This window comes from Xenopus laevis, chromosome 5L (assembly GCF_017654675.1).
Source record: "Xenopus laevis strain J_2021 chromosome 5L, Xenopus_laevis_v10.1, whole genome shotgun sequence".
In the NCBI taxonomy this organism is placed as follows: domain Eukaryota; kingdom Metazoa; phylum Chordata; class Amphibia; order Anura; family Pipidae; genus Xenopus; species Xenopus laevis.
In genome coordinates, this window is record NC_054379.1 from 81,124,672 (window position 1) to 81,141,942 (window position 17,271).

A 17,271-nucleotide genomic window follows, 5' to 3' on the forward strand; every position below is an offset into this window, starting at 1 on the left:
AAGAATAACTTTTGGAAACCGTCTGACGTAATCTTGTACGCTTGATAACAAAGCTATTCAAATCTTAACAATACTATATCTTTAATAAACTAAAAGTAGTTCTAAAGGAGTGTTCTCTATCTTTTAAGTATTACACAGTAAAGTTAACAATAAAAAAAGAATACAGTGTTTTTTTAGCGTTAAATCTATAATGAAACAATAGCCTTATCACACCTCTGCATCCTCAACCAAGTTTTTGCTAATCCCATGCAGCCAAACACAAAAGCAGCATAGTCTGCGACAAGGTGTCATCATAATCAGCTCCCAGTATGTTCCTCCTTCCTGACAAAGTCCGCCCCTGGCATGACTTCAGATCTGCATTCCCCCGGAGGAGCCAATCATGCCGATTCCTCCCCACCATCAAAGTTGATGTCATAAAGATATGCCCTCTATCAGAAGCCTGCCATTTTTAATGATTTATGGGGATTTTAGTTTAAATGTGACATTCATTCCATTAGTATGTTTAACCCTCCCCCTCCACAGTTGCTTATAATGGGGATCAGAGAGGAAATATGACAATGTGAAAGAATGCTATAAACATGGCTATAATCTCAGGGTTTTACAGGCGTGAACAATACTGGGGGGAGATTACAGACATGAACAATACTGGGGGAGATTAGAGGTGTGAACAATACATGGTCCCCCCCCCTCTGACAAGGAACAGCACTGCTGAAATGATCCTCTACAATCAGTTTGAAAAGTTCTTTTCTGTTTCAACCAAACCAGAGGCACAAATGCAGCTCTTCAATAATCTGCCTGTCTGCAAACACAGAAATGTTGTACACAGATGTGAGGAAACTATAGGATGAGGGAAGGGAAATATAACTAAGCGAACATGGGCGGGCCTAAGTGAATGTAACTGAACTGAATGGACACTCCTACTTTCAGATTCTGAAAATGTTTGATCTGGATCGCAGTTAGAAATGAGTGATAAGAAAGTGTGTTTATAACACAAATTTGATGCAGTTGGGTATAGATCTTATTGTACTAATTAATGTTATATATCAGTGAGAAAAATGGTATGGTTTATAGTTCGTGACAGTTCTCCTTTAAGCCTGGCCAAACAAGCAAGTTCTCTGTAAGTACAGATGGAAAAACAGTTCCCAAATAGATTGTTCCAATTAAGTACTTACTTTACAAAGACATAACCTATGCTTCCATACTGTAATTAACATTTCCCGAATCAATGCACTTTTGACATTCCAAAATGACCAGAACAGAAAAAGAAAATACCACAAATATAATAAATTCCATTTCGTCCTTTCACAGTCTTAAATTTCTGACTAAACACATTTCTAAACAAAATAATAAGTTCATTTAGATATTTTGCATGCAATATGTATTTAGCAGTGTATTTTTTAACATTGCACTATAATTATATATTCAACAAAGTTAAAACAACAGTGAATAACATTTTGCTACAATCCAGCATGAAAACCATGTTTAGGGTAACTATGCTGGAGAAACACTATGATCATGGTCTTTAACCTCAACATACACACTGTTTGTATGTATGTATGTGGAGGTAACTCAGTGGTGGTGTTACTAAAATGAAGCAGACCACTTGATTGCAGAAGGGAAGACTGGTAAGCAGTGTAATCCCCTCAGATAATTTCCTCTTGCACCCACACATCCCAATTTATACAGATGTGGGAGCAAGGTGTTTGTGGGTTGTATCCTGTGGGGCAAGTTACCATAAGTCACTGCCATTGAACTTCTAATTATAGTTTTATTTTTATTTAAATAAACTTTTTGGCTAACAATATCCTGGAAAAATTACTTCATCATTTGTTGTATAGATATGTTTTGCTTTATTTGACACTAAAGTGAAAGTAACAGTGATACATGTTACTATAATTTTAAATAACTACCTGGGGGCTAATTCCACCACTAAGCCTCTCTGCAAGCCAAAGTTTGGAGGGCAGGACAATGTTTTAATAAGCTTGGGCATTGAATACATTTGTCATAAGAATATTGGAAGTTTGTCCTGCCCTCCAAGTACATTGTCAACTATAGCAACACCATGAACAGGAGGCATGTCTACTGTACATGGGAGAATATCATTCAATGCAAGATTTTATAAACAGTAATAAAAACTAATTTGTTTGAAAGTATTCCATAAAAATTACAAGCTGTCCCTACAGGACACCCATAAATATTGAGAACACTGAACTGCCAATATATAACTGCCTTCATACATAAGAGAACCCAATCAAATCATGGAGCTAGTTTGCAATACAGCCTAACCCAAGGAGTATTTATGGGTCCAGATATCTATTTAATCATTTCATAATTATATACCAGTATCAAACATAAGTTAGGCCTCAAGGCCATATCACATCTACTTGGCCACTATTTTAGCTTCTGTAGCAATTATCTGCAGCTCTGTAAACATCAATTGGCACTAGTTATACATTACCAATGTATTTGTATCATGTTGAGAAGACTTTTTAATTTGCCATAAAATCCTTAGTATTATTATCTGAAAGGAGGGCCAAGACTTAATTGTGTGTGCTAATAATAATAGAATAGAAGCTACCACCTTCCAGCAAGAATTATTGGTTTGTCATGGTAACCATCACCCAAGATGGCTTTTCAATACTCCATATAAAGAGTTTAACAGCACAGTGGTAAGCAGACAGTAACCCCAATATTAAAGGTACATCAGAAGAATTCAGAAGGAATGCAGTATCCTCAAGGAACATAAGGTATGAATGGTGCCGGGTGATAGTGTAATGGCTAATTCTGTTAATGCTTTTAAGAGTGGCTTGGATGATTACTTGGACAGACATAATATCAAAGGCTATTGTGATACTAAACTCTATAGTTAGTATAGATATTGGTATATATAATTTATGTGAAGGTATGGAGGGGTGTGTGTATGGATGCTGGGTTTTTATTTGAAGGGGTTGAACTAGATTAACTATGTAACTATGTAGTAGTAGTAGTAGTAGTAGCAGACCCCTCTACATAAACAAAGTAAAATCAAAAGTTTAAACAAGGGCTCAAGATTATTTGTTACCTAGTTTAATACCTTTAGATTTCTTGTGAGTAGGGCTCTCTGATCCCATTTTATTATTCTATAACCCTCGTCTTTTAAATTATTTTAAGACTCAGGTTTGTTATAAGTGAATGAAAAGAGTTGTATAATTGTTGCTGCTATTTAAATAAATTATGACAAATTTATATTGATATATATTTTATATCAATAAATACATTTACACAATCAGCTAATTAAATGGTGTTTAATCTAGGAGGATTACCTCAGACAGTTAAGAATTATGTAGCAACCAGTAAGACTGAAAGACAGGTCCAACAAGAAGCCAGTGAATGTCGGGCCATTCTAGCAGATGCCAAAGAAATCAATGCACAACTTGTCAAGATTTGGTGGATGCTAACAATCATGTAAGTGTGCACATGATGGGCAAACATATACATTTTTTATATTTACTATTGACTATACCACAAAGTTATTAATGTATTTACTGTAAATGCTTATGTGCCTTAGACTTAATAGTACAGGGCATTCTAAGATAAAAGAGAATTTAAGAGAACATGGGCAAAGTAAAGGAGATCAATCATATGGTCTAGTTACACATGCTTTGGCTGAACTAAATCTGAACCCAAAAAATACTAAAGATTTGGTGCACGTGGTGATTTGTATGTGAGCTTTTACTTGCATCAGCGATTTCCATCCATGACCAGGATTCTGTTTTGTATGTGGATTAATCAGGAGAAAAGGATTCAGATGAACTTTGATTTGTATGTGCATCCCTACATTTTACAACCATCCACAAGCTAAGCTTGGTAGGTCTCAAGCGGTAATGTCTAGATAAGGTAGTCCAAAAATACCTAAGATATTAATTTAGTTTATGAGTTATAACTGAAAGAAGCCAATAGAATTTATATATTTTTTAATCATTTCAGCAAGGGGTACTTAGTAAACAAATGGATTTTGTGATTTTTTTCTGTTTGGATTCCATATGATATAAAGGTTGGTGTAAAGAGATCATGGTATTATAGTATATAAGTAATATTTCTAAGTTACTTTTTGAACTTTGAAATCGTTGCAAATGTAATGTTCTGGAAGGAAAGGGTCTTGTGCAACAGAATTATTGCACATTTAAACTATAAACTAACTTGATTTGATACAATAAGCTTTTTTTCAAGTTTTAAATTTCCTTTAGTTTCGTGTTCCTTGCAGAGTACAAACCTCAGTATTTTGTTTGCACAACTCCCATTATGGTACATTTTTCTGTTGTTGTTCATTTGTCATTTACGCTATGTCAGCCATCAAGTTTTTAGTGGCATTATATGGAACATATTATTAGATGTTTTCTGTCTTTGTTTAACTAATTTATCTTTCTTGCTTATAATGTTCCATGACCCCCCATCCAGAACACATATTTAGCAAATTCACAACATAATGTTTTTATGGAGTATGCAAGCATTCCACTCCCTTTTTGTTACATATACAGTAGTTATTGAAAACTTGCCAGAAAGAAGAACCATGAAAAATGACTACTTACTGAAAGTTACTGAGTGAGACTTAGGGAACATCTGTACCACTGTGAGGACTTTCAGTTAAGCCCTATTTATAGGCAAATATATTTATTGTTTATGCTGGTGCAATATTGTTTTTTATACATATAAAATATAACACACAACACTATGTGGCTGTGCACTCTCTTTTATGAAGAACAGACCAAATTTACTTGTTTTATTGTGTAGTAAGTAGGAAGTTAGACAATGAAGTTGCTAACGCCTTGGATATAGTACTATGAGGAAAGTTTAGCTAACATTTTAGAAAAGTTGCTTAAGTGGAGATATGATCAATAAATATATAAAAGAGGACCATACACTAAATATCAGATACATATTAGATTAGAAGAAGGAAAGTTTGCATCATAAGTGTGAAAGGGCTCTTTTAAAGCTGTGAAGTTGCAGAATAATCTCTACCTGAAGTGGTTGTACTGGCAGATTCATTAGAACAGGAGAATGCCTTTTTAGCAAGAAACTACATTGAAATGAAAACTGTAAAAGCGACATGTAAGATTGTCCTTTGGAGTAAGGAAGAAATTTTCCCCCCATCTGAAGCAAAGAGGAAACGGTTAATATGGGGTTTCCTCATCTTCCTCTGTATTATCTGCAAGGCAGATTTCATTAGGACAAAACATTGAAATTGAAGGACACATATTTTTTCAACCTATTGTGGTACTTAAATGGAGTTTATAGATATATATATCCGGAGGAGAAACACATGAGATTTACTCAGTTTCATGTTCCAAAAACACAGTCATGGTGCCCTGTACAAGAATCTATATAGAAGTTTCTATGAATTGAAGTTTTAATCCATGGGCATACATTTATCTAAAATTGCAATTGTGACCATAATTTTGCCCATTTTTATAAACATTTGTGAATGGGTACTTACAAATCTCATTATTCCATGAAAATCAAAACAACTGATTTTCTTCCTGCTTGATTGCTTTTTAAATAAATTGTGCAGAATTGTTATGGCCTTGATTTTGCTGCAATTGACAGCAAAATCGTGGTTGAGATGGTGGCCATTGATTGGCCCCTTAATATAGCCTTAAAAGAAGTTTGCTTACTTCTGATGCTTTTGTATGGTCGCCAGTGTCCGTATTTTTTACTGGTGTTGAACGCTGAGAAACTGCTCCTTCATCCTCCTTATCTGTCCCAGAGTCATCTTCGGAGCTACTAGATACTGCTTCTTCACCATGGGGTGGTGGTGCACTTGCAGCAGTCTTTCTTTGTAAAAGAGTTTCCTCTTTGTTTGACTTATTTCTACAAAAATAAGAATTGTGTTTTCATTAGGAATAGTAAAAAACAAAATGTAGCCACAATTCATATACAATTACAAAGGTTTGCTCATTTTAAGTAAAATGCCTAAATATTGTTTTATTGTATAATATCAGAAACAGTAAATTTGTTACCTACAGCTAAAAAATACATTTCCTTGCATCCTTCAATAAAAAGCAAATTGGGCTGACAGGTTACATGCTGCATCTGGGTTGTAAGATCATGGCGTTAATAAATATCTTACTAAACATATTGAGTCAAGTGTAGGTTTACAAAATCCAAAATTCTGATAATATGCCTCTCGTAAAAAAAAAAATTAGGTGTCATTGCATATCCACAAGCACTTCATTTAATGACCACTTCAATGAATGAAGCTGGATAATTCAATACCACACACCACAATTTCACTGCGGTAGCTCAGACCAAAAAAAAAAAAAAAAAAACTTAAAATTATCTTTTACAATAAAGTTGCATATTAAAAAATTAGCAACATTCCCGAATTCTGATTTTTTATTCCCCTCTAAAAAATGAGACGTCCTCACATAGCCTCAAACATACAATAAATGACCCTTTAAAAATGGATTGTTATAATGTATCCTTTTTCTGTGATCTGCAAATGATCATAATGTAGACTGAGAAGCAATCTCTTGCTCTAGGGCGAACATGTTCTCTATTACTTAACTTTCTGCAAACTAACCCTATAAAAACATTTCTCAGTTTACATCTTTACTAAAATCACATTTTTGAAGCTCACCTAGTAGTGAAAGATAGACAGAGCTAACCCTTAAGATAAAGGATGTTGTGAAAAGCAATCAAAACACTAGGTCCTAATGCACTTTTGCACATATACAAGAAAATGTCAAAGTCTGCATTGTCTACATTGTGTTAAACGAGTCGAGCTGATGCACGTACTGAGCCCACAACGAAGTGTGATAATAACCACTAACAATGTCACATGATATTTCGAGGTATTAAAAATGTGTGTTATTATTATTATCAGAAGTGTCTTCTGATATCAAAATATTCATTTTACAATGTTATTCATTACTCTCCGTGCTATTATAAAAGGCATCCTGCAAACTACAGAGAAATTATGTTCAGTGCACTTTTTGGTATGATTATAACATAAGTATTGGTTAAACTGACACTTGAAATCCACTTATAACTGATATAATGTAAATTCCTCTTGACACTGAATGTAATTACATTATTCAGAACTGAGACAGACTATTCAAACATATTAAAAGTGATTATATTGAAACATGTAAGAGCAAGAGATTACTAGAATGCCTTAGTAAATATGCAGGATACATTGACCATAATGTCTAAATTCATTAACATGTATCATCTTGGCTTTCTAAAACTAAAAACAGCCAATAATGTTTAATACAATAGTCACTAATTATGGAGTATGAAGTAACGTTATTACAGTTATAAGCCAAAAGAGGTGCAACACAATAAAGAAATATTAGATTTAAGATTGCTGTACTTTAATATTTGGAGGGATTGCTCTTCCATACTTGGGAAGCCTAATGGACAATCTGTGAAGGTTAATTAACATGCTTAGCGTTGGGCTTGTTTCTCCAGTGTATCCAGTTTATCTGCACCCAGATTTTATAGACATTTTTATTCTTCAGGTTTGGTGGCTACCTTACTGTTGAGAGGAAGTCATCTTCTGCTTCAATATGTTGTATTGTAATCCAAAATACTATAAAATCCTCATTATTCAAAGAGGATTATTAATAAGCTCATACTCACTAATTAGTATGCTGTTCAATACTTGTTACCTTAATTTTGATTTTTTAACTTTTTAATTGTTGTCACCTAGATTTAATTACCTATAAACTCATGCAGACTTAAACTTGCAGTTAGGTTTTGGTTAATTGAAAAGTAAAGACATTATCATTGCGTGGGTATCAAAATATTAGGCTCCACCCAGTGTTTACAATAACTTACTTGAACTCTAGTGCTAGAGCTAATGTTCTATGAGAACTGCACCAGCCTGGAGTATTACTGTATATACAACATCACATTATTATTCTTCTTCATGTATCCTCTTAACAACTTGGTCCAAGTCCGCATGTGCAGTAGAGTGAAAAGTCCAACTTAGAAGCATAAAGCTCTACTGCATATGTAAAACCCAGCCCACGAGCCACAGAGAGGATTGAAGAAGAGGAATAAAACTGTGAATTATAACAATAGTTCCCAGGTAAGGCTATTTCTTCTTAGGGCGTTCAAGCAGTTGATACCAATGTCTATGTACTATCGAGTAGTAAACCATTAAAGAAAATTATCAAACAGCATAAGGCAGTAATATTAAACTGCAATGTGGGTTTATTTAAAGCAGTGGTTACACTAAGTGTTTCGGGCTGAGCCTTTATCACACTTGATACTTTAAAATTACTACCTTATGCTGTTTGATAATTTTCTTTAATGAAAAAAACTGCGACATGACACCCCCTCTGATTATACATCCCCATCTCCTTTAAACAGGAATATATGGTCTCCTGGGATGTATTGAGGCTCCAGTATGGGCATTCATGTTTGTAGTGTTGTAGATGTTTATCCTGTAGATCTTATTAAAAGTTAATTGTAAATTAATATTTTTTTCTTTTAAAATGTACTAAAGAATTTTTTCATTGATATAATTCTAATAATGCAAAGTGCATTGTACAGAAAAATGACATTACAAGTCAAAGCAATTTCGTTTTTGTCTTGATCAGTTCCCCAGAACACTGGAAACGGCTAACTTGTTTTTATACAAATTGTTCGAAGCCTTCCGAGTATTACTCTACATATATTCATAATTAAGGAGGCAGAACAATTTCTAGGGCCTGAAATTCCAAGTACTCTGATCAGTTTTCTATGGAATAATTAAGTTCTATATGATTACATGAAGAAATGTATCTATGACCATGGACTATACATGTCACTCCTGAAAAAAAAGAATGCCTAAAAAGGTTTTTAGCAAATCTGACAAGACAAATTTACCTTGTAGCTAACTTTTGTTTCATCTTAATGCATTTTAGATATAAATATATTTTTTTGGGATTATAAATATATTAAGCATTCTGTTGCCATCTCTAAATATTTTACTGAAATTACTGAAAATAGCTTACTTCTGCTCTTGTTATGAAATTGCTGAAATGCAAGCCTATTTTTGCTGTTACTTTGTTGAAGCTTGTACTATTGTATTACAATCACTGTCTCTCATGCTTTTTATAATTTTAATGTACCATGATATAAGTTACAAGACGGAGCCCCTGAGCTCAGCTACTCTGCAAATTTAGGTCAGTGTGGCTGAACACTATGTGGGGTGGAAGCAGGGACAGGGGCCAGTGGAGAAGGCAATGAGGGCTTTTAGCTGAAAGGCTTTAGTTCTCCTTTAAAACAGGAATTTGTCTTCATTTTATTCCACAGAAAAACATGGACAGGAACCTTTTCTTCACAAGGCAACACAGAAATATAACACAAGTCTTTTTCATCTGAAGTCACAGTCTTCCTGGCTGCCCCTGGGCCTTCTCACAGACAGGCCACAAAGCCAGATTCCAAGTTGTCTTCCATAAATGCCATTGTGCTTCTGCATTTTCAGAAAAGCCTCAATGCTCAATATTTACAACATCTTATCTTCCACATAAGACCAAAAGACATCATAAATCAAAACATGTATAACAGTGGTCATCTGAACAGTTTGAATCTCAAGGTGGAATGTAGAGACATACAAGCAACATCCAAAGCAAATTATTTGAGCAAAATTATCTCTAACATGTCTGCATATGGTACTCTGAAATACACCTGTAGGGATGTGAAAATCTTAGACATCCTTACACATTACAGACAGGCACATCCCTAGTAATATGGACACTTCAGTGGGTCCTTATGGGGAACTTGTGCTTATGTAACCCCTGCAGTTCACACAAGGTACACCAGATGTCACTGTGCCAGAGTATAAAAGGTTTAGGAACCATGTGCTCTGGGTCCATTGCTTTACCAAGCAGGCTGGAAGGGAATGGGTAGTGTCGACCGTAGGTGCCTTGGCCCTAGTAATTAGACAGCTATACTCGTTTATAGATCACTCTAGGAGTGATAGAGAGGTTATTTAGTTGAGCAGCTCACGGCTCCGCGAGGAGATTAGAGGGATTAAGATCCCAGGGTATTAATGACCCAGAGTAAGGAACCAAGTGTTGAGATAGGGATGTCAGGAGTTCCCCTAGTCTGCCACTGGAAGATATCCTGAAAACTGGGCAATACCCATCACATGCTGTCAACTTACTCTCTGCTGTATATTCCCTAGTCTGTGGCAATTCAGCCTAAACGTGCTGTGAGTATATGCTTCCTTTATGCTGCTGTGTATGTTCTATACTCCATTGTGGATCAATGTGCTGAATGATCTATGTGCTATTGTTCAATAAACACAGTTCTTGGTTCAAACGTTAAAGAACTACTGGCGCCAATCGTTGTGCTATCGCATTCAGTTACAGTTACACTACACCCTTGCCTCCACCGCGTTGCGAGGGCTTACCCCTGAGAAATAGAGCTCATCTGTGGTCTCAGCCCACAATGGAAAGTAGCTAAAACTGCCCTAGCACAAGTCAGTTTATTATAGCACTACACACCAATGGCTAAAAGGCACACTGTAGACATTACCTTTAACTTGTTTTTCCATGCAATAAAATTACCCTTTAATGTAATTGATTGTCTAGCTATTTATTCCTGTAGTCTAAAATAATAGTTGCCTGCTTTGGATTTTGTTTTTGGCCTAATCCAAGAGATCATGAATTCATACTGGTTTAACAATACTTTAACTTTCCCTTCCTCAGTCAAAACTTTCACTGTCAGACTAAACCAATAGGCAACAATCAATTTAATATTTCACATTTGACTTTATTATATCTATGTTTAATGAGAGAGAATTGACAACACTGTAAAAGTCTTAACAGACTATCGGTTCTGTGAACTCATGTATACTTCCTCCCACTCCTTACTTCTTGTTAAACATCTACTTTCTTCTCTTGTTATGGGCATATTTCATGCATTCTGCAGAATTTCTGTAGAACACTGATTACAATATTGATTGGTCCTGTGGGCCATCTTTTGTTTTGACCAAATTATGCACATTCCTATTACTGGGTTAGATCATAATATCTTGGTGTAGAGCTCACCCTACCTAGACCACATATATAGAAAAGAACTGGGCAGACAGAAGTGGGGTGCACTTAATGATATAATTTTTGGCACCCACATAATTTCCCTCCCAACACTTCACTGTAGACCTGTGCTCTGTGCCGTTCTTACTGCCTTCTGCTTTGGCACGGTGCTCACACCAGTGACCTCTGTCCTATTTGCCTGCTGCATTTAAACAGACAATATCCCAGAGCAGTCAGTGATTGGTGTTTTTTTCAGCCAGCTGCAGATAGAATAATGAAAGCAGACAGATTTATTGGTTGCCACAGGTTACTGGCCAGGTAATTAAAATATTAACTTAACCTACAAAAAAAGAACATTTCCATTCACCTTATTTACCTCAATGCTTGCCTAAGTGAATGGTGTTCTACATATTGGGGACAACTTCCTGGGATTTTTTTATACAAAGAGTTTGTACAGAGTCTTATACTAGCATGCATATACCAATGTATTAAGCATATTTCTGCTGAAAAATCTGATGATATTTTTTTTTTTAAAAAAAAACTACTTAAGGAACAGTTTAAAAGGAAAGGTATGGCTGTTAGCAGTACTTTACTGAGCCAGCTGACAAGTATTAATGGTAATTTTTTACCATTACTGTAAGAACACATTAACCTAGTATAAAAGCATCAAAGACAGTTGCAGCCCTTCTTTAAACTGAGTGTTTTAAGAAATGAAAGTTTGTAGGTACACATGAGGACAATCTGTACATTGTTTTTAAAGAGTCCTGAAATGCCACTTGTTTACATTGTTTGACTTGCAAATTTAGTGTTATATTTAACCCTTTGCCTGCCAAGCACGTACGGCGTACGTGCTGGCAGGCAAATGCTCAGGCTGCCAAGAACGTACATTGTACGTTCTTTAGCAGCTGAGCGCTCTCTCTGCTTCGGCGGCTTTTGCCGCCTCCGCAGAGAGTGGGGAGAGAAGACAGCCCCCTAGGCAACGAGGCTGGGGGGCTGTCAAGTCGGATCTGCGACTCGATTGTCGCAGATCCGACTTCAAAGTAGCAGACGCATCGCATGGAGCGTCTGCTACTACACTCACCTTCTTCCTGCCTGCAGAGCCGCCCACGCACTTCCTGCTGCGCAGCAACTCTGCAGACACGCTGCCAGGACTCCTCCAAAGAAGACAGCGATTCTCCTGCTCCAAAAACGGTAAGTGCACGTTTTTTTACACACTTACCTGCACCTACACATACTTACAGTACATTTATGCATTTTAGTAAAGATTGGAATTTTTTTAAATTTTTTTTTTTAATTTTAGCACACTTGGTCCCTTTTGTACAGTTATTTACACTTATTTACACTTATTTACATGTATTTGCACACTCAGATAACTTTTATTAGTGCACAAATATGTATACACAAACAGGTGTTTTTTTTTTTTTTTACGAATTCATTATACTGTTATCTTTTGTTTTTTTTGCCTAAAAACGTGTTATTTTGGCAGCGTGACTATTGGATAATCGATTTCGGCCACTAATTACGCTGTCAGAACAATTATTTTGTTATTTCATTGATTTACGCTATTTTTGTGGTTTTATTGCAATTTTATCCCTGCATTATTGTTCCCTATGTATCTTTAGTATCGTTTTGCTGTTTGGTGCTTTGGTATAGAAAGATAGATTTTACTTAGTTTGATCCGCCAAAATATGTGCTTTCCAAAAATATATGGGTTTCTGGGGGTCTTTTTACAGTTTGGGGGTCTTACGGCACATAACGTACAGTTAGGGTTCTCTTTTCTGCAGCTTAGTTGGCTAGCGTGAAAATTCATAGTTACGTTTTTCATTTGGGGTCCATACACAACACATACTTTGGTAAATCTATACATATTGGGCATCAAACTATTTATTAGACCTCTGACGTCCATATTTAGAGAGATTTTTCTTTGTACGTAAAACATTGTGTCCGATAAATGCGGCAAACTGCAACATTTTTAGGCGATTTTCAGAAATGTTGTAAAAACCTATATGTTTAGAAAAGCTTTGCAGTTTGGTAGTTTCGTGTAGAAAGACGTCGTTATCTTTGTTGGAATCGGCAGAATGTGTACTTTCCAAAAATGTATGGTTTTGGGGGGTCATTGCTGTTAGGAGGGTCTTGAGGCAAATAATATGAAGTCAAGGGTCTATGTTCACAGAAGGCGAATGGGCAGCGGAGAAAACTCATATTCACTATTTTTATTTGGGGTCCGCACATGCCAGCTGCCTTGGTATATCTATGCATATTGGGCATCAAACTGTTCAGTAGACCCTTGGCATCAATATTTATGGTGTTTTACAATTGTATGTAAGAAATTGGGTGAGATAAATGCGGCCAATTGCAATATTTTTAGGCGATTTTCAGAAATGTAAAAACAGTTGCTTTTATCGCCAAATTTAGGAAAGGCTTGCGACTTGGTACTTTGGAGTACAAAGACATGCATACCCACTTTTTTCTACCTTTGCCCCCCCCAAAACAATGTAAATGTGTTGATTTTGCAGTACCTGAAATGACAGACCATATGGGGGTCTTTGTTTTGGGGCCCCTATACGCCACGTGCTTGGGTACACCTATACATATTGGGCATCAAACTGTTCAGAGGACCCCAGGCTTTCATATTTGGGGTGATTTGTCTTGATACCTAAAAGTATGTGGGTAATACAATGCTGCAGGGTCGAAATTTTGAAGTCATTTTTGGAAATGTCCCCAAAATCACCAAATTTAGGAATGGTTTGCGGCTTGGTACTTTGGAGTACAAAGACATGCATACCCAATTTAGATCCGTGGGAATGTGTACTTTCCGAAAATATATGGTTTTCTGGGGTGAACTTACTTTTTTCTACATTTTCCCCCCTCAAAACAATGTAAATGTGTTGATTTTGCAGTACCTGAAATGACAGACCATATGGGGGTCTTCGTTTTGGGGCCCCTATACGCCACGTGCTTGGGTACACCTATACATATTGGGCATCAAACTGTTCAGAGGACCCCAGGCTTTCATATTTGGGGTGATTTGTCTTGATACCTAAAAGTATGTGGGTAATACGATGCTGCAGGGTCGAAATTTTGAAGTCATTTTTGGAAATGTCCCCAAAATCACCAAATTTAGGAATGGTTTGCGGCTTGGTACTTTGGAGTACAAAGACATGCATACCCAATTTAGATCCGTGGGAATGTGTACTTTCCGAAAATATATGGTTTTCTGGGGTGAACTTACTTTTTTCTACATTTGCCCCCCTCAAAACAATGTAAATGTGTTGATTTTGCAGTACCTGAAATGACAGACCATATGGGGGTCTTCGTTTTGGGGCCCCTATACGCCACGTGCTTGGGTACACCTATACATATTGGGCATCAAACTGTTCAGAGGACCCCAGGCTTTCATATTTGGGGTGATTTGTCTTGATACCTAAAAGTATGTGGGTAATACGATGCTGCAGGGTCGAAATTTTGAAGTCATTTTTGGAAATGTCCCCAAAATCACCAAATTTAGGAATGGTTTGCGGCTTGGTACTTTGTAGTAGAAAGACATGCATACCCAATTTAGATTCGTGGGAATGTGTACTTTCCGAAAATATATGGTTTTCTGGGGTGAACTTACTTTTTGCTACCTTTGCCCCCCCCAAAACGATGTAAATGTGTTGATTTTGCAGTACCTGAAATGACAGAACATACAAGGGGGGGTCTTCCTTTTAGGGCCCCTATATGCCACGTGCTTGGGTACACCTATACATATTGGGCATCAAACTGTTCAGAGGACCCTAGGCTTTCATATTTGGGATGATTTCTCTTGATACCTAAAAGTATGTGGGTAATACGATGCTGCAGAGTAGATATTTTGAGGTGATTTTTGGAAATGTCACCTAAATCACCAAATTTAGGAATGATTTGCGGCTTGGTACTTTGGCGTAGAAAGACATGCATACCCAATTTGGATTCGTTGGAATGTGTACTTTCCGAAAATATATGGTTTTCTGGGGTGAACTTACTGTTTTCTACTTTTGCCCCCCCCAAATCGATGTAAATGTGTTGATTTTGCAGTACCTGAAATGACAGACTATATGGGGGTCTTCATTTTAGGGCCCCTATATGCCACATGCTTGGGTACACCTATACATATTGGGCATCAAACTGTTCAGAGGACCCTAGGCTTTCATATTTGGGGTGATTTGTCTTGATACCTAAAAGTATGTGTGTAATACGATGCTGCAGGGTAGATATTTTGAGGTGATTTTTGGAAATGTCACCTAAATCACCAAATTTAGGAATGATTTGCGGCTTGGTACTTTGGCGTAGAAAGACATGCATACCCAATTTGGATTCGTTGGAATGTGTACTTTCCGAAAATATATGGTTTTCTGGGGTGAACTTACTGTTTTCTACTTTTGCCCCCCCCAAATCGATGTAAATGTGTTGATTTTGCAGTACCTGAAATGACAGACTATATGGGGGTCTTCATTTTAGGGCCCCTATATGCCACATGCTTGGGTGCACCTATACATATTGGGCATCAAACTGTTCAGAGGACCCTAGGCTTTCATATTTGGGGTGATTTGTCTTGATACCTAAAAGTATGTGTGTAATAAGATGCTGCAGGGTAGATATTTTGAGGTGATTTTTGGAAATGTCACCTAAATCACCAAATTTAGGAATGATTTGCGGCTTGGTACTTTGGCGTAGAAAGACATGCATACCCAATTTGGATTCGTTGGAATGTGTACTTTCCGAAAATATATGGTTTTCTGGGGTGAACTTACTGTTTTCTACTTTTGCCCCCCCCAAATCGATGTAAATGTGTTGATTTTGCAGTACCTGAAATGACAGACTATATGGGGGTCTTCCTTTTGGGGCCCCTGTATGCCACGTGCTTGGGTACACCTATACATATCGGGCATCAAACTGTTCAGAGGACCCTAGGCTTTCATATTTGGGGTGATTTGTCTTGATACCTAAAAGTATGTGGGTAATACGATGCTGCAGGGTAGATATTTTGAGGTGATTTTTGGAAATGTCACCTAAAGCACCAAATTTAGGAATGGTTTGCGGCTTGGTACTTTGGCGTAGAAAGACATGCATACCCAATTTGGATTCGTTGGAATGTGTACTTTCCGAAAATATATGGTTTTCTGGGGTGAACTTACTGTTTTCTACTTTTGCCCCCCCCCTAACGATGTAAATGTGTTGATTTTGCAGTACCTGAAATGACAGACTATATGGGGGTCTTCCTTTTGGGGCCCCTGTATGCCACGTGCTTGGGTACACCTATACATATTGGGCATCAAACTGTTCAGAGGACCCTAGGCTTTCATATTTGGGGTGATTTCTCTTGATACCTAAAAGTATGTGGGTAATACGATGCTGCAGGGTAGATATTTTGAGGTGATTTTTGGAAATGTCACCAAAATCACCAAATTTAGGAATGATTTGCGGCTTGGTACTTTGGCGTAGAAAGACATGCATACCCAATTTGAATTCGTGGGAATGTGTACTTTCCGAAAATATATGGTTTTCTGGGGTGAACTTACTGTTTTCTACTTTTGCCCCCCCAAAACAATGTAAATGTGTTGATTTTGCAGTACCTGAAATGTCAGACTATATGGGGGTCTTCCTTTTAGGGCCCCTATATGCCACATGCTTGGGTACACCTATACATATTGGGCATCAAACTGTTCAGAGGACCCCAGGCTTTCATATTTGGGGTGATTTGTCTTGATACCTAAAAGTATGTGGGTAATACGATGCTGCAGGGTCGAAATTTTGAAGTCATTTTTGGAAATGTCCCCAAAATCACCAAATTTAGGAATGGTTTGCGGCTTGGTACTTTGGAGTACAAAGACATGCATACCCAATTTAGATCCGTGGGAATGTGTACTTTCCGAAAATATATGGTTTTCTGGGGTGAACTTACTTTTTTCTACATTTGCCCCCCTCAAAACAATGTAAATGTGTTGATTTTGCAGTACCTGAAATGACAGACCATATGGGGGTCTTCGTTTTGGGGCCCCTATACGCCACGTGCTTGGGTACACCTATACATATTGGGCATCAAACTGTTCAGAGGACCCCAGGCTTTCATATTTGGGGTGATTTGTCTTGATACCTAAAAGTATGTGGGTAATACGATGCTGCAGGGTCGAAATTTTGAAGTCATTTTTGGAAATGTCCCCAAAATCACCAAATTTAGGAATGATTTGCGGCTTGGTACTTTGGCGTAGAAAGACATGCATACCCAATTTAGATTCAGGGG

At 37.0% G+C, this 17,271-nt stretch overlaps 1 protein-coding gene across 2 annotated transcripts in view; it reads right to left on the reverse strand.

Moving 5' to 3' along the window:
• fig4.L (FIG4 phosphoinositide 5-phosphatase L homeolog) overlaps positions 1–17,271 on the reverse strand; it is a 178,697-nt gene that overhangs the window by 41,206 nt on the left and 120,220 nt on the right. For both annotated transcript variants that reach the window (XM_018263317.2, XM_018263316.2), the window contains exon 21: positions 5,652–5,847. In XM_018263317.2, coding sequence (XP_018118806.1) covers positions 5,652–5,847 — 196 coding nt within the window. The remainder of the gene's footprint in view (positions 1–5,651; positions 5,848–17,271) is intronic.